Here is an 18,522-nt window from a genome sequence, read left to right as displayed (position 1 = left end):
GAAGCACTGTTGATAACAGGGGCTGTCTATTTTTCCCACCGCGGACAACATGAACTGAAAAGCACACAGACGCTGAAGGAAAACAAAAACTGAATTTTAGTTTTTGTCTGTGCATTAGTGAAACTAAATGTTTCACTTTTGTTGGATATGATAAGCAGTTATGAGCCAAACATGCTTAGCATAAACAATTCCTGAGCACTTTGAGAGGCTTAAGTGGGGACTGGGATGTTACCGTAAAGCTACGTACCTTTTTAGGCTAATGGTTCCTGTGCTAACATTGAAAGGCTGGTCCACTAATGCGTGTCCATTGGCTTCCTCTTCGGACATACAGTATAGTTTGCTGATTGACCACAGACACATATAGAGGCTTAACTCAAAGGAGATAGTCCACTATGGAAATGGACGGACTAAAAACCTATTAGCAGCTAATATTGATGCTAATGTTGCTGCATTGGCAACCTGCAGTAATGGTTGGTAATTACTACTAGTACTTACCTTATTCGTCTGGGTTGACTTGATAGATCTGTTGAAAAACCAGAGCCTCGATACAGGGACACCAAGAGCAATTCATTCAGCTAGCTAGGCTAATGTAGGAAATTTTGTTACCTCCGCATTCACTCATCTCTGCTAGAGCCTGCCGAATATATCGTTTGGTTGATAATATCAGCCATTATACACCTTCCGCACAAACAATGGTATCAGTGTTATCTTTGCCAATATGAAAACTTTTGTTTTACAGAATAAACAATGCAGAGAACACGTTTGTTGGAATTGGTGTAGTTTGTCCAGCAGAGGGTGCTCCCCAAAACAGACAAGGAATCTAAATTGAAGACAGTGTGTCAGCACTGTGATGTACGTTGGTTGGTTACTTGAATAATATAATCCAAGATGGCAGAATATGCTCCCAGGCAGCTGTATTTCTATATAAATCTAATATTTTTTTGGGGGGGAGGGGGAATGTTAGGGAGAAATGTATGCTAATATATCACCAAACATGTCAGTATCATAAAATTTTTTTACTCCTTAATATCGGTATTGTATCGACCCTCCAAAAATCTGTATCGGTCAGGCTATAGTCTCTGCAGTAAGATTTATATGTCCTGATCCTCACCCTTTGAGTTACAGAGATGCCTGAAAAGACATGTGAGGATAATAATATGAGGTAAAATTCAATGGACCTGGGACATATTTCTCTTACATATGTCCCAGAAGTCTCAAGAAAGTTGTGTTAGGCCTAAATAATGTTAATAGCAGGAAAATGTCTATGAAATTACTTATAGAATTGCAGGAATTTAGAGATGCTATAAACTAAACTTCAAACATGTGAAAATGTAAAATGTAGATAAGTGGTTTTGCACATTATGACCCTCAGACAGGGCATGTCTCACAGGACATGCCTTGACATGCCCAGCTGTTACACAATTTCTCGGATGCTCACTCGACTGAAAAGCCACCGAAATCCATCTGAATCTTCCGAATGGTTTCCAACACGGAGGTGTTTTTTGTTGAGCGCCATGAGCGGCTCTGTCCCGACGCGCGAATTCCTCCGCACGTCTTTTCATTACAAAATCTCCTTTCAGCCTGTCGATGGCCGCTCGAAGCGCGGTGCGCTCTCCGCTGCTGTGGGTCATCTTTAATCCGGTTGTAATCCTCCTTAATATGTGTGACGCCGATAGAATCTTCACCGAAAGCCATCGGAATTTTCCGAATGGTTTCCACCTGGCTGTCTCACACAGTTTCTGAAAAAAATTTTTATGGAGCAAAGCGGCAGTCGCTCAGCCATTTCCCTGACAATGAAAATCCGACGAGGGGCCTGGACCAGTGCTCACTCAAAGCCTGCCCACAGGCGAATGACACAACCGACAGGTGTGAAAAAACTCACGCATGCGCACAAAGGTTCAAGCTTGACTGGTACAATCACACGTGATTCAAATCCATATAGTTTTTGAAAAAAATAAAAAGGTCCATTACTTTTCAGACAGACCTCGTAGTTTTCCATGTCTAACAAATGGCCATAGCAAATTACATCTGTAAGTATTTAACAGGTGTTTGTGTAACACTTAAGGTGCTTTCTTGACCCTTTTATAGTATTTGGAAGTGGTCATATATTTACCTCTACTGTATGTACCAGCAGGAAAGGGAGAAATGGGCCGGATCAGACAGATTATAGATTCGTAAGAGCCTAGGGGTGTATCAACATAAGACATAAACAACACTTTGATTTAAAGTGAAGAATTATTTATATAGAATTGATTGTCAATGAACTCATGTGAACTAACAATACAATGGCAAAAAAATAAACAAGAGCGCTCTTTACCCAAAATAAAATAAAATATACCCAAAATAAAATAAAATATACCCAGGTATAGTCCTTTAGTCTTTTTTCAATGTCTGTTGTAGTCTGATAAGTTTTTTTTTTTCTTCTTCTTTTTTTTTAGGTTCGTTCAGTGTTCAGTGTGTTTGTAACCAGTCGGGCTACAAGCTACCAGTTAATTTGACTCTTTGGGCTGGGGCTCGCCATCCAGTACTGGAAATCTTGATCCGTTCTTCCCTTGCACGTCTGCAATTCGAACTTTGATCCAAACCATAAAACCTGACCTATGGATAAGGTCAGAATAAAGTAGCTTAAAATATGTACTATAGAACTACAATACCCATAAACTACTGTGTATATTCATTTTTCAAAAATAAAACATGTTGTACAACATTTTGAATTCCTAAGGTTTATAATTACATCATTACCATATCAATATACCAAATAAAATAGTTGGAATGTGGTAATACAGTAATCATACTAGTTCCATTGTTTGGAGTGCATAGTCAGTACACATCAAAAATAACACAACACACCTTTAAAGTGCATTTGGAATACTTGTTGGCTTCTCGATCTAATCATATGTACCAAAAGATTAGGAAAGTGGCAGTGAATTGCACTTGTAGTTTTCCAGCTACTGTTCCCAGTGCTTAAGAACTATGTTAACAGCTTAGCTTAGCTGATAGACTGTTGCTTCAAAACGAGCAGAAATATACAACCTTTTACAACAAAAACATAAAACCTTACATTGTACCTTTTAGTTACATTGCTGATTTAATTAACCAACACACAGCTAATCATTTTGGCCTAATAAAATGGCATTTTTACAGTGAAAAAGCTAGCGGAGATTAGCATGCTATGTTAGCACAATTCATTGTGTATGGGACTCACCGATACAGGGCACAATGTGCTAACAAGGCTACGGGGTTTCCAGAGGCTTCCGTGGACACTCGGCACTTCAGTATCTTAAGATTTAACAAAGGCTTTGTCACAAATATGCAACGTATGATAATTCAGGCAATTATAGCATTGGTTTGTGCTTACCAAGCAACAATTGTATCAATAGAAGAAAACCGATTTCCACACGTTAGCTCTTACAACACACAAGCAGGGAGTTCTCTGGTCAGCGTCTGATGAGAGACTGAGCAAAGCGCAGCATTGTGCAATGCCCCGTGCCTCAACCGTTGACCTTATTGGTTAATATCACACCAGACTTAACTGCTATTGGTTGCTCAGTGTGTCAATCAAAACAACATTTTAACTTAAGCTTACAACATTTTAACTCTTTTTTAGCATGTTTATGTCAACATATTTATGAACTTATATTTCTCTGTTATTTTATCACTATTTATGCTCTTGTGATTGTTTTTTTTTTTCTTTTTAACCAATTGTTTATGAATATATTTTTTAAATCTCATTTTCAACACTGGGTTACATTTGACTCACATGTTGTTAGAAACCTCAGGTGCCTGACCACAGGCCAAGCTGAGGCAGAGCAGATGTGGGCAACAACAAGATGAAATTTAATGTACAATATGAAAGTGAGCAGAATATGTACAAAAACAAATACAGTTCACGGGTAGCAGGTCTATGGTGTCATCTGGTGAAGCTGCCCCTCCACAGCTGTTCAGCTTGGAACTATCCTGACTGAGTGAGATGGCGAAAGACACAAGATAAAACAGTGAATGGTAGCAAGAATCAGGTCCAACAGCAAATGTATTAAACAACTGACACTGGATGATGGAATAAAAAGGACTTTGTCCAGCTATGCAGTAATTTAAATAAAGAACCTATTTGTGCAGCATCTTCCTTACCCAGCTGTCCTGGGCTTGATCAGTGAAGAATGACATCCAGAGTTTCTGAATTCTGTGATTCTTGTGGTTTAGAAAGCTTGATGACTTCTCATGGAGCATGGAAATGTGGATGTGGCGTTTGGCTGTGGATGCATTGGAAATAATTCAACAACCCAACGTAATTGTGAGTTCCTGCTTAAATAGTGACGGGGCTGATTGCTAACAGGTATACATAGAATACCGCATTCAGGATGAATCAGTTCTCAGCTCCATCCTTGACAGTCTGCTGTCAGGCAGAATCCTGACATGTGGAGTTCAGAAGATGGGACAAACAGCTTTAATCATCATAGTGCTTGTTCAAGTTATTAAAAATATTTCTGGCTTGACAGGGGTTCTTGTTGGCCTGGTGACCTGCCAGACCTGTATTATCAGGGAAACAGTAATGTAAATAGCACTGTGTGTGTGTGGACATCCATTGCTCCACTGACTTCTTCAGATGCACTATACAGTGCATCTGAAAAGTATTCACAGCGCTTCACTTTTTCCACATTTTGTAATGTTACAATCCCGTGTACATAAGTGTTCACACCCTTTGCTCAGTACTTTGTTGTTGTACCTTTGGCAACAATTACAACCTCAAGTCTTCTTGAATATGATGCCACAAGCTTGGTGCACTTATCTTTGGGCAGTTTTGCCCATTCCTCTTTGTAGCACCTCTCAAGGTCCATCAGGTTGGATGGGGAGCATCGGTGCACAGCCATTTTCAGATCTCTCCAGGGATGTTCAATCAGATGTAGGTCTGGGCCACTCAGGGACATTCACAGAGTTGTCCTGAAGTCTTTGATATCTTGGCTGTGTGCTTAGGGTCATTGTCCTGCTGAAAGATGAACTGTCTCCTCAGTCTGAGGTCAAGAGTTCAGGAATGCTGGAACTCTGACAAAGTGACCATCGGGTTCTTCATCACCTCCCAAACTAAGGCCCTTCTCCCCCGATCACTCAGTTTAGATGTGCGGCCAGCTATATAGGAAGAGACACCTAGTGGATCCATTTATGGATTATGGAGGCCACTATGCTCATTGGGACCTTCAAAGCAGCAGAAATGGTACCCTTTCCCAGATTTGTGCCTCCGTACAATGCTGTCTCAGAGGTCTACAGACAATTCCTTTGACTTCATGCCTGGTTTGTGCTTTGACATGCACTGTCAACTGTGGGACCCTAGGGGATGGCGCCTTTCGCCCCAGAGGAGATATGACATTATCAAATAGTCCGAGGACAGGGTCATGGGACATACTGTCCAACAGGACCTTATATGTAGACAGGTGCGTGTCTTTCCAATTCATGTCCAATCAACTGAATTTACCCCAGGTGGACTCCAATTAAGCTGTAGAAACATCTCAAGGATGATCTGTGGAAACAGGAGGCACCTGAGCTCAATTTTGAGTTTCATGGCAAAGGCTGTGAATATTATGTTATTGGTTCATGCACTTTCTGCATTTCTTCAGGGTTCCATTTGGACATTGGGAATTGATTTTTATCCTCCTTATTCCACCTCGTGTCTGTCATTCTGTGCCTAGCTCATCATTTCTCTTCTGAAAATGCCAGTTACACAATATATGTCATAAAATTATTGTCTCTGATTTATAAGTGACCTTGTGGCCAAAAGACTGTGACCGTCTGGCCTCTGAAGTAATAACACACAACCTCAGCGGACGTCCTTCAGTTGTTATTGGCACAACACTGTTTGCATTTAGCACCATTTATGTTGAGTGTCAGAAGATAAGAGGATGCAGAGCTGTGTGTCTCCCATAAAGTTAAATGTGTCTGAGAAAGAGAGAGGAAGAGAGTGGGGTGTGTACTATCACCCTTGGGCTCTTTTGGCCCAAAGGAAGGAAGACGTGAATGGGCTGAGTGCACACAAAGAGTAAGAAGTGCCACTCCGTCGCTATGAGTGTGAAGAGGATTTAAGTTTAGTTTCCCCTTCCGTAGTATCTTCATTTTTGAATGCAAGGTTCAGGTCATTCAGCTCAAGAGTTATTTTCACAGCCATCGTTCTTTTTGAAGAGGATGTATTTTTGTGCCGGGCAGTGTTCCTTGTGTGTGTATTTGTGTGCGCAGTTTGTTCACAAGTCCTCCAGAGCCATTATGTTGTACTATTCTGGGATCTTGGTGGCCACTATACCTAGGCTTTGGAACTAAAAGAAACTGATAAACAAGCTACAAATAACTTCAAAATCCCAGAGGTGCCCGAATTATTTCCTTTAAAGGGCCATAAATGAATCTGGATGTTGTTTAAATTTCATATCTACAATTTCATTACAGTTAAATGTAAATTATGTCAAATATGAATTCTGAACAATACAATTCTAAAATTGTAAATTAAATTATATTTTAGAGAAAATGAACATTCTAAATTGGAAATAGAATTTCAAAATTATGAATATTCAGCTGTTAAATTTCCTTAAAGCTATAGGGCCTTTCAAATTTCACAAAACTGGGAAAATTTAGTTTGTACCGAAATCCAAGCATTATAATGTAGGTTTATTTTTGAAACCCGTTGCAAAATTACAGCTCATTTTAATGAAGAGGACATATTTATCTGGGGGAAATTCCATAGTGAATATTGTCTTTTCTTTCATTGCCACCATGCAGACTAACTACAGGAGGAAGCACATGTGCGCATGTGTGAAGTTTTGAGATTACCTGTGATCCATCTTTTGTTAACATCCATAAGATTTCTTGCAAATCACTTCCAAATCCACCAAATGTTGGTCATAGCATCTGATCCCTTAAATGTATCCCCCTCAGGGGTTGAAATTCTAAATTGTTTCCAGACACCATCCATTTTGATCACATTAGCAACATCATATTACGAATCCCTTATCTAAATGCTATGGAATAAAATTATAGTCATGCCAAAACATTATTTTTATGATTTAAATCTAAAAAAAACCCAGTGGCACTATACCTTTTAATATTAATTTACTAATTTGCAACTCCAATTGAGAGAGCCAGAGACTATGAAGAAGTCCGCTTTGGTACAAAATTCTTCCCAATGGGTTATGTGGATTTCTGACTGTTATTTGACTTTTAGAATGTAACTGCTGATAAACAGTAAGAAAATAGGGATTTATTTTTCTGTTGTTATATAATTTAGTGTGGAAATGCACTCTCTCTCTCTCTCTTGCTGACCACATTCAATGTGTACCTTGCTCATCCACTTCTCTTGCTTTGAATTTTAATGTGTCTTGATATGTGTAGATCCTTGCGATGTCATAAACAGAAAATCTTTGACAGTTTGAGGGTCCACATTACAGTCAGAATCTGAGTGTCATCAGAATATGTACAGGTCCTTGTGATGTCATAAATAAAAAAAAAAATCTGTGACATCATGACAGTGGTAGAGAAATCCACTGGTCCAAGGACAAGGATCAGTAACGTTTGACCTATATCTTGTTGATATTTTCCCCTGCTAGACCGATGCCTATTTAAAAATCTTGTCAGTCTTGTGATTAAAAATGTTCGACAAGGTGGATGATTTTTTTCAATCTTTCACCTTAAATAACTGAGCTGCTGTTGGCAGATTACAGTGACCCACGCTGCGCCACTCACTCACACACTGACTTCATGAATGAAGCTCAGTCAACAAAAGGAGGATTCTGTAAAAGTATGCGGTGTCCCCACGCAACTTTTAGCTTAAATAGAATGTCTTTTACAGGAGCAGTGCACAGAAGAGCCTCAGAGCAGGTCCAGACAGACTCAGTGAGAGTTACCTTAGCAACACTGCATGCCCATATATGGAACTAAAAAGTTAACGTAGATCAACTATTGTATTTTGCTATAAAATCTGAATGTGATGTGAAATTTTAACATGATTTTCTTCAGCAATTATAAAATCTTGATCATACTAGTCTGCGAAGCAATAGATATAATTGTTGCCCAAAAAACTCGAGCTTACACAGCTGTTTGGGCTGCATAAGACGAACACAAGGCCACAATTACAGAGCAAAGTATAAGGTGCACAGTACATTCACATGAGAGCAGAGGATCATGCAAGCAAATATTTATTACTTTACATACATTAAACACAAAATGAAAGTTCTAACCTGCTTTATTTAATGGCTGAGTGGATCCTTGTCATTTGATTGGTGCTTTGTGTCTCACATGACATGGATTATGCATCCCGTTTGTGTTGCATTGCATTTAGAGTGCAATTTGGTTGCCAAACATCTTTTGAGTTACATTGTACCCCAACATGGCCGATCACATAACTTTCATTCTAATCCAATTACATTTTTTTTCCGCAAATCTGATTGGTTAAGCATGTGACATTTCAGACCTTATAATATCGGGGTAACGGTGGCAAAATATTCAACTGTTTCACATTTGGATGTATTACTCCGTGCCCTGACCGGTGTTCTGACGAGATGTCATTCCTGTTCCAACTAATTTTCATTCTAAGAGACTTTGTACTTTTTTTTCTTCTCCAACATTCTTACATCCTGATTGCTGCCCTTTGATCCTCTTCACTTACATGTGATCTTGATCATTTGTCTACGATGTTGATCGTGACTCAGACTACTGAAATTTGATCCTGATTGCTATTGATTGATCCAGAGCAGTCATCTTTGAATGTGAACTTAAACCCTTTTATTGTTCAAGTCTGATATTAGGCACTTATCTTTGATACTTGAATGTCACCAAGGAAGTTCTGTATTCGTTTGTCTGTCAGTCTTTCCTTGGATCGAAGGTATCAGGATCTAAAGGCGGTTCCTGACCTGATCTGATCCTGACTCCTAATCACTGAACTAAGCAGCAGTCCTGATTACTGAATCAAATAAATCTGTATCAGTGATCTAACACTGACAACCAAAGGCAGGGTTGGGATCAAAGAAATAAGGATAAAGTATGAAATGCAAGATTACACCCACCAATCCATATCTGCATCAAGATTTAGTCTTTTCTTCCTTGACCCAAAGTTCACCTTTCCACCAAATGTCACTGAAATCCCTTTATGCACTTCTGAAGCATCCTGCTGAAAAACTAAAGAAGTAAGAGACAAACAGTGATTAATACAATATCAGGAACAAAACAAGTGCTTTGTTTTTAGGAGGTGGTTGTTGTGACTTGGAGTAGGAATGTGGTCGACAGGTTCCCTGTAGTTTTTGCATGTTTGAGTTGATAAAGCATAGTCGATGTCATACACTGCAAACATGACCTTTTAAAACAATCAATATGTCTGTGGACATAGTGAGACACATGATCAGAATCATCATCCTTGTAATTCTAAAATGATCATCAGTACTGCTGCAACATAATCCCAGATTAATGATGATGAGACCTGGTGTAATCTGCACACTGTAGCTGTGTAGCTAATGGACTGATGTCCTTTGTCTGCTGCAAGCACAGTCTCTTGGTCACATCAGCACAACATGCTGTATTTGTTGACCTATTTGCTCCGTGTCTGCATTACATAACATACTGTAAGTAATAGACACTCCGATTCCTCTCTCAGCTCCCCAAGTAGTAAAATTAGGATGCTGATTCTGCAACAATTTTCAATGTAATTCAATTTATTTAGTTTATATAATGCCAAATCACAACAAAGCTGTCTCAAGGCGCTTCACACAAGTAAGGTCTAACCTTACCAACCCCTAGAGCAAGCACACAGGCAAGGTAAGCTAAGGAAAAACTCCCTCTGATGATATTGAGGAAGAAATCTCAAGCAGACCAGACTCAAACGGGTGACCCACTGCTTAGGCCATTCTAGCAAAAGGTTTTACAATACAGAACACAACACAACAACACTTGATGAGAGTCTATGCAAGCATCCAATCCACCGGGGGGGGGGGGGGGGGGGGGGGGGGGGGTCATCGAGCCACTCATTCGATCTGTTTGTACAGTGGCATCCATCCCACGTGCGCCACACAAATCATCCAAGAGAGCATGTGGATCCAGCCACATCTCAGACAAAGAGAAGAAGAAAAAAGTATCAGTCATCCAGAAAAACTACAATTTAAGGTATAATTCATCAGAATTAAGCAACAGGAAAGCAGAAGAAATACTAAGGTGATCGCCGGCCACTAGCCCTAAGCTTTGCTAACAGACCCAGACTTTAGATAAAGTTGATGCCGAGACCCGCTCTGTTTACTAACAAAAAGAATTTGAAAGGATATGAAGCATAGTACCATACTATGCTCATATGCTAGCCATAGGAAAGGGAGAATTAATGCGTCTTGAGCAGTCAGCAACAATCACAGCATTGCCCACAAACTCAAGATCAGAAAACCTTTGCTTGCCAATAAAGGCATCTAACCCACTGTTTTCCACAACCGTAGTGAATACCCAATCCATGCAAACACTGAAGTGTAGGAACCAGGTTTGTCTAGGTTTGCAGTCCTGGATCAAGAGGAAGATCCAGGCTTTCAGTGACTTACTATATGTGGCCATCGGATTTGTATCTGTACATGGTGAAAGAGACATTCACGTGTGTCACCAGTGATGTCTCTGTGTCCTCATACTTTGAGATCAAAAGATGTCTGAGAAGATCTTATGCAGTGATGAGATAACTGGACAATTGTATTTGTCAATGCTGATACCTTTACAGGAGAATGAAAGTCCAAGTCTTTAAGGTTCTAGTGCTTCCTGTTTTCCTGTGTGGTTGTGAGACTTTGATACTAACCAGCAACCTCAAGCAGCGCCTAGATATTTTTGGTTGCAGGTTTCTTTGGAGGATCCCTATTTGTGTTTAACATGTGATTACTTACTGATGCTCAAATACAGATTACCACTTGCATTGTGAGACAATATCAAGTATGACAAAGGCTGCATGATTGATAGCATTCCAGTCTTAATCTCGATGCCAGCTTGTGTGATAATATAACGATGAAAGGGTGCAATTTAAATTAAGGATGCACTGATCCACAATTTTTCACTTCTGATCCGATCCTGATACCTGAATTTGGATATCTGCTGATACCGATACTTTTCCGATCTGATACCAGAGCTCTGTTTGCTTTAATATTATTATTATTATCATTATTAGGGGTGCTGGAAAAAATCGATTCACATCCGAATCGCAATTCTTATTTATTACGATTCTGAATCGATCCAAAATGTCCAAGAATCGATTTTTGAAAAGCATTTTTTTTAAAACATTTTCTTGTTTGTCATGCAACGGCCTCCGTACTACAGCATCCCCGCGAGGGGAGGGTCTGGCGTGCTTCAAACATTTGTGAGCTGCAGCTTAGCATGGCGGACGAAGAGCTAATTCAGCCAGTACCGTCTTTGCTGAAGGCAAATGTTTGGTAACATTTTGCATTTTATTATTTGCTGCGTAAGAAGGAGCTTGACATGACTTATGCAGTGTGCAAAATCTGCAAAATGAAAGTCAAGTACTTCGGAAACACTTCAAATCCGCAAGCCCACATGCTGCGCCATCACTTGGAGCTAAAAGAAGCAGAGCAGCGGTCTCTGCTGACTACTGACCAGCGCTTCGCTAAAGTGCCAGCCACCTCTGAACAAGCAAACATTCAACATGCAATGGATATTGTGGACATAATTCACCATACCAGGTGTTGTCATCTGTGGTTAGAGTGTCTTTCCTGTTTTGTATGTGATAACACGCTGAGATCTGTGAAGCGCATATCAAAGTGTCTCAGCCCCTCACCAGGACCCCTGCCTGGGTAATGGCCAATGTTTGTTCCTGTTATGCATGTGACAAAATGCTGGTATGTGTGAAGTGAATACCAACGTTTCTCAGCCCCATTGATGTTTTGCTGTCAGGACCTCTGTGTGGTTAATGGGGATGGTCAAGCTGTTCTATAACGTCTGTGCATTGTGTGAACTAAAGGAGAAGATAAAGGATATGTTGTTGCATTGTCAAAATGGGAAATTGTTCCACCTTCTTTCATCCATCGCAATTTCCATAGGCTACACATTCTTACTCCCAAATCGGCATATTTTTACACTTAATCAGTACCCCTTCCCATCATAATGTGCTGTGCTAGGTACCACCGTTGCATCATTTAATGAGGAGTCTGTTTCACTTCCATCCCATTGGAGAACATTCATCTATGTTTTTGGTTATGGTTGTGATCATGATTAAGGTTAGATTTAACATTTCCCTAATACCTGACTCTTTACATATTGACATTTGGCCAAAATGAGCCATTTGTTAGACTGTATTGCCTGAGGTGGTTGCTGTTCAGGAAAGAGGTGTTTCCGTAGTGATAGATGAAATGACACCCGAGTTTTACTCATGCTTGATGTGAAAAGTCCTTTACAAAACAGCTTTTAAAATATTTCTGTCATGATGGTGGTCTGGTCTGATGAGACAAAGATTGCACAGATTTTGGCGAAATTTTCTCCACAGGTAGACATTAGGCCATGGAAGACTCCATTAAATTTTGGAGGTGATCCGAATCCGGATTCTGGATCAAGTTTCACTTTATGTAGGCTTTTAAGGATTAGATCAAAACTACTTCACAGATTGTCACCAAATTTGCACCATAGATAGATTTTACCCCTTGCTCTCACTGCCTCCGATGCGCTTACCGAGTCTGCGGGCTCGGTAAGCGCTGCAGCGGGCCACTCACACAGTACCCGTCTGCTGTGTGGAGCTGCAGCCAACTCTGGCAACAGGTCCAGAGACAATGCTTGCTGTTTTGATGCAGAGCGCTCCTGCAGCCCGCAAGGATAGACTTCTTGCGGAAAAATCCGCAGCATCACAGGGTCTCGGTAACCTCAGCTGCAGAGCTCCGTGGCCCCTGAGAGAGGTTTGTATCTTTTTAATGACTTGGATTCTCTGCGGGTCCTGCATCCATACTCTGCAACGGTAACACCAGAGGCAGTGTGAGCGAGGGGTGGGGGCATGGAAGACTCCACTGAATTTTGGAGGTGATCCGGATCCGGATTCTGGATCAAGATTTCACTTTATTTAGGCTTTGAAGGATTATGCCAAAACTATTTCAAGGATTCTCACCAAATTTGCACCACAGATAGATTTTAGGGCATGGACCGATTGATCGTGATCAACTGGTTGGGCATGTAATGAAACAGAAGTCAAAGTAAATAATTAAGTAAAGAATTGCTGATTGGTCCAGTTTTTTCCATACCATCCCAACGTTTTCTGATTTGGCATTGTAAGAAGGAATGTTATGAATCTTTGCCATCTCTTTAAATATCTGTTTAAATGTAAAATTGATTCATAACATGATTATGGATATAGTCATAACTATATGCAGTTTATACATATATATATATATATCATGTGTGGTACCCTTTGTATTTTTGCCAGCATTGTCCTGATGTTTGCTTTGTGCAGTACCAGATGTCTTCATTCTGTTTGTACTTGTTCACCAGGGAAGGCAAATATTCAAAAGAATGCTTAGAAACAGTGTGTGTCTGTGTTTGTGTGGGTATGTGGGGGGTTGATCAGATGATTGCGGTTTTATTTTTTTTATTACATGCAATGGAGATGTGGTTTGGAGGGAGAGTGAGAAGCAGTGGGGTGTTTGTGTCTGTGTATACAAGTGCAAAGCAGCCATAAATATCTGTGTGAACTCTGCATTCCACAGACTGTCCTTTTATAAAACACCCCATGACTTTTCAACCAACTGCATCAACAATTGGGCAACATGCATAAATGAAAATTTATGAATTGTGATGTTTTGAGAAGGGATAGTGTTCTTGCACTGTATGTATGTGTTGGACATACAGTGAAACATTCAGGCTGATATTTTAACAATATGCGTAGTTATAATTCCCACACAATCCAAGCTTTGTGTTTTCATAGTTGGAAAGTGATGCATGCAAAGCCAAACAGTGGCAGTGGGTGTCCCGGCCGCTCATCAGGAGGAGAGGCACGAGCAAGTCGTGTCGAAACACTCCACTGGCACCACCACGTACCTCTTTTTTAAGCGTCTGGTGTAAACCTTTGTCTGCAGAAATGATTTTTATATCACATACATAAAAAAAATGCACCCACAAAAGTGGAACTAGCACAAACAATCCAAGGCATTAGTCTTTTTTGTTTGGTCGAGGGTGACGAACTCCCATAGCCCCGAGCAAACCCTCTGACAATGGTGATACAACTCATTAGAGAAGAAGCTGTCAATTAGTTTTGATAATTAATTGTACAGTCCAACAACATAATTCAAAAAGAAGGTGCATCACCATTTCTTGGAACCTAAGAATAGATATTCTATAATGGGTTTTCTCCTAATAATCTCCAAAAATAATCATTTGGTTTTCGACAAGCACATGAAACCATTTTCTCACAAAAGTATTTTGATTAAATCAGTTAATCAGTTAAATCAGAAACAACCAAGAAACTGATAGCACTAATTTAAAAGTGTACGGTCTTTGGGTTTTTTTATGATTTAAATCATAAAAATAATTTAATTTATTCGCCTTTCCAGTATAATCAAAATTCACTTTGTCTGGGAAAAATTAATAGATTGTTACCCTGAAGGGGAAAATTCAAATTAACAGACATCCTTGAGGCAACTCATACAGTCTGATAGAGACATCATAGATCACATGGTGACTTCCCCGGACTTGCAAGAAGGATGCTGGGAAGCACACGGTGACAGCCAGTCAGCATAGAGCGGCATGGTGACATCAGCTAGCTGCTCATCCGAACAAAATAAACCAAGATGGCATAAAGACTCTGAAAAAGCTTAGTTTCTGCATAAATGTTATGTTTTTCATATATATTGTAAACGTTATTGAGAAATAAACACTTCTAAATGTAAAAATGTGATTTTTGAAACCAGATAACACCTCTGAAGTGATTTACAAGACATCTTACGGATGCTAGCTTGCACACCTCATGTTCATGCATCACACAAGGTCAAAAGTAACTTCTGATAATTTCAAAACCTCACACACACACACACACACACACACACACACACACTTCTCCTGAAGACAGCATGGAAAGGAAACTAAAATACTTATTATGGAATCAGGTAAATATGTTCACATCATTTAAATGAGCTGGATTTTTGCAACATGTTTAAAAAATAAACCAACAGTATAATGCTTGGCTTTTAATAGAAACTAAATTTTGTCAGTTTTGTGAAATTTGAAAGGTCGTACAGCATTAAAGTGGAACAGTGGAACTTATTTGAATAAGTTACTGCACACACACTGTTCAACAAAGACAGTTATTTATTTATAGTTTAAAACCCATTAAAATAATGTCTGGTTTAAACACATTGTAAAATATATGAAGTGGTTTAAAAGCAGTTTAAACAGGTTTGGTGTTCCTTATAGTCACATTTTACACCAGTCAGAGGTGTTTATCTAAAATGTAGCTTGTTTAAACCAGTTTAGCATTGGTGTAAAGCTATTTGAAGCTGTTTTTAAATAGCAGTATTGCGACCTTTTTTATTTTTTGTCATATATATTCATGTTGATTTCTATATGTACATCTATGAACCTTTTGTTTTGAAATAAAGTGACGGAGCTAAATTTAATTGAAGTGACGAAGAAACCAGTTTGTAGCAGTTAAAAGCACATTGTTAAAATAAGGTAATATCTGTTTTAACAAGTTTAAAAATATCTGAAGTGTTTTGAAAAGAGTTTTAACTTTTTTTTCCACTTCAACAATCTTACTGTTTTATATCAGCCAAAATGTCGTTAGTTGAAACTGGTTTAACATTGCTCCCCCCTAACACACACACACAGTTGTCGTAAACAGGGAAATGATAACCCTTGTTGTTATGTTTTTGTGGGGGGTCTTTTTTCTTGTTTGTTTTTTGTTTGATTGCACCCAGCTATGTATTTCTGCTGTAAAGTTGAGCATTTAACATTGGGTTCCATATGGATTGACTCGGTTGTGGCACTAGCCTCAGTTGGCTATTTGAGAAACTGCAGGTCATGGCACTTCTGCATCGGCTTCATTATTCAGCTCCGGAGGTTGGAGCTTGGCTTCCTCTACCTTGTCTATATTTTAGCCACATGTGAAACATTTTTAAGACATTTTACCCTCATTTTTGAGCTATTTAAAATGAACTCATAAGACGTCATTTGGTTGTCAATAGATTGTCAATAGATTTAAAGCGCAATAAAAATGAATTAACCCTTTATATCCTTGATGTAAAACAATTTAAAACCAGTTGCAGTCCACAATTGCAGTTGTAGTCCACAATTTAAAACCAGTTGCAGTCCAGTTGAACCACAAATTAAAACAAATTTTTACTGTGATTTTAGAGGTGTTTGGAAGAGCCTAACTAAATTCACACACAAAATGGGGAAAATCCTCGCATTTGCAAAGTCAAATTTCACATTTTTTGTTCATAAAAGAATGAAGTGATTCCTCATTTTTGAAAATAGTTGATTATTTTCTTCTGTTAATGACCTGATTAATTTAGTGCAACAGCATGTGTTTGAGAATTAAGATATTTTGACGGTTGAAAACGATCTGATTTTTGTTGGAGTCAGACGTAGTCCCTCCCTCTGGCTCCAGCCCTGCTTCCGCTCGTCCTCCATCCTGGATCTCTGGAACTGATTAGAGCAGGAATCTCCAGCAGAGTTCAGCTCGCACATTAGCATGCCGTCCCAGACTCTCACCGACTCTGCAAACAGACAGCCATTTAGCCTTTCCGTCACTGGAAAGTCTTTGGACGGCACAGTGCTGCAGAAGCGACCCTGCAGCCTGGCGTTGGTGCCGCTCGCAGTAATCTGCCATTTTCACCTGTGATGTTGTGGCTGTAACATTTCTGTCTTTTTCTGTCCATCAGGATGGCTGAAGTGTCGCAAGAGGAGAGACTCCAGGCCATTGCTGTAAGTTTTCCCACGTCTTTTCTCTGTTGCCTCACAGAGTGCACATCAGGGTGCGCGGTACTGATGCTTATAGAAACAACAAATCATTGCTCCCTGTCAGGATCTGACCGCTATCTTAATGGCTAAATCCTTTTACATGCCATCTCCTCCAACCATTAGAGCACAGAGAAAACTAATGCACTGAACCCAGCTCACTCACTCTGTCTGTCTGCCTCCTCCCTGTCTCACTGTCTGTCAGTATATCATATGCATGAAATTAGCATCATTATAGGAATTTTCCCAAATTTTGGGGAAAATAGTGACTAAATCAGTTCAGTCTGTTTGTCTGAATTGGTATCATGAACTAATAACTTTTTAAAATACTTTCATACAAACTAGGAACCTAAAAGCCAAAACATTTGTGTTTAATGACTGAAAATGTAAGAAAATCCAATATTAATTTGTTTTTAACATTATTTATGACTAACATATAACAACTGACATGAAATTAAAAAAAAATGAAATATGAAGTGTGCATCATATTTAACTTAAACTGGCTCAAGTTGTAGCTCTTACGATAGATAAAAACATTACAAATCTTGAATTATTTATTTTATTTTATTTTTCTTTGCTTTAACAAATTTCCAGCCAATTCTGAATGTGCAAATAGAATAGCTACATCCAACAAATGTTTCATTTCAAAAGACCTGCACCCCTACAGCACTGATTTACAAGAAAATCAAAAGTCTAATTGTATCTGAAGAGAAGCCTTGCAGATTTAAAATGCTGGGGAAAAACACCACAAACCTTCAATAATTCAACAAGCATATTTAGTCAGCTAATGATAACATTCAGTATTTCAGACGTGTGAAACACTATGTTGACTGAAATGTAATCAGAAATAATCTAATGTGTTTTTTATCAAAAGACTAAAATTTCTCAACAGAAACGAGACTAAAATACATTCAGCTCTCTTTTGGCTCAAATTAACAGACTTTGAGTCAACTACAACATAAGTAATTAAAAATGGCATGTGAAAGACTAAAGAAGACTAAAATGAAAAAGGACTTTTGACAAAAGACTAAGACTAACACTAATTTCTTTTGTCGGATCTGTTCCAAACATTAGAGGCTATCTCCTTGGCCCAGACACCACCCTTCTACAACATTTCAAGAAAATCAGTGTCGTAGTTGTTGCATAATTCTGCTAACAAGCAAAACAAAACAACCAAAAGATAAACAAATGAATGAACATGGGACATTACTTCATGGGCAAAGGCAAATAATCTTTTTTTAATTGGCATATCATATTTTCCAGAGTATCGGTTGTGCCAGAGTACAAGTCATTTTTTTTCATTATTGTAGTGTTTTTTTTATTATCAGGATTTATTCTCTTATTATTGTGTTTTGTTTTGTTTTTTTGTTTGTTTTTTTTGTTTGTTGTTTTTTTGTCTTTTCATTCTTGGAAATTTCTTTGTAAATAGTTATTGTAATTACTATTATCAGTAATAAACTTGTGAATTTTCGGCATATAAGTCACACCATGTGTATAAGTCACAGGGCCTCCCAAACTAGTTTAAAATATGTGACTTATACTCCAGAAAATCCAGTATGTCGAGTGCTAATATCTAGGAACACGTGAGATTTG

General features: G+C 38.9%; 1 protein-coding gene and 1 long non-coding RNA gene across 2 annotated transcripts in view; one reads left to right on the top strand and one right to left on the bottom strand.

Annotated features, from left to right (window-relative positions):
* The window catches only part of palm1b (paralemmin 1b), a 45,787-nt gene that overhangs the window by 8,767 nt on the left and 18,498 nt on the right, over positions 1–18,522 (top strand). The window contains 1 exon segment of the mRNA XM_034195300.1: positions 16,854–16,896. Coding sequence (XP_034051191.1) covers positions 16,855–16,896 — 42 coding nt within the window. The 5' untranslated portion in view covers position 16,854.
* LOC117532066 lies at positions 2,311–3,446 on the bottom strand. The gene is made up of 3 exons (XR_004566776.1): positions 3,359–3,446; positions 3,206–3,279; positions 2,311–2,598 (listed from the first exon to the last, which is right to left on the bottom strand). It is a non-coding gene; the product is annotated as an uncharacterized LOC117532066 (long non-coding RNA).

The sequence above is a fragment of the Thalassophryne amazonica genome, chromosome 19, assembly GCF_902500255.1.
Source record: "Thalassophryne amazonica chromosome 19, fThaAma1.1, whole genome shotgun sequence".
Lineage (NCBI taxonomy): Eukaryota > Metazoa > Chordata > Actinopteri > Batrachoidiformes > Batrachoididae > Thalassophryne > Thalassophryne amazonica.
Note: the sequence above shows the minus strand (reverse complement) of the source record. Positions and strands in the feature narration are given on the sequence as shown.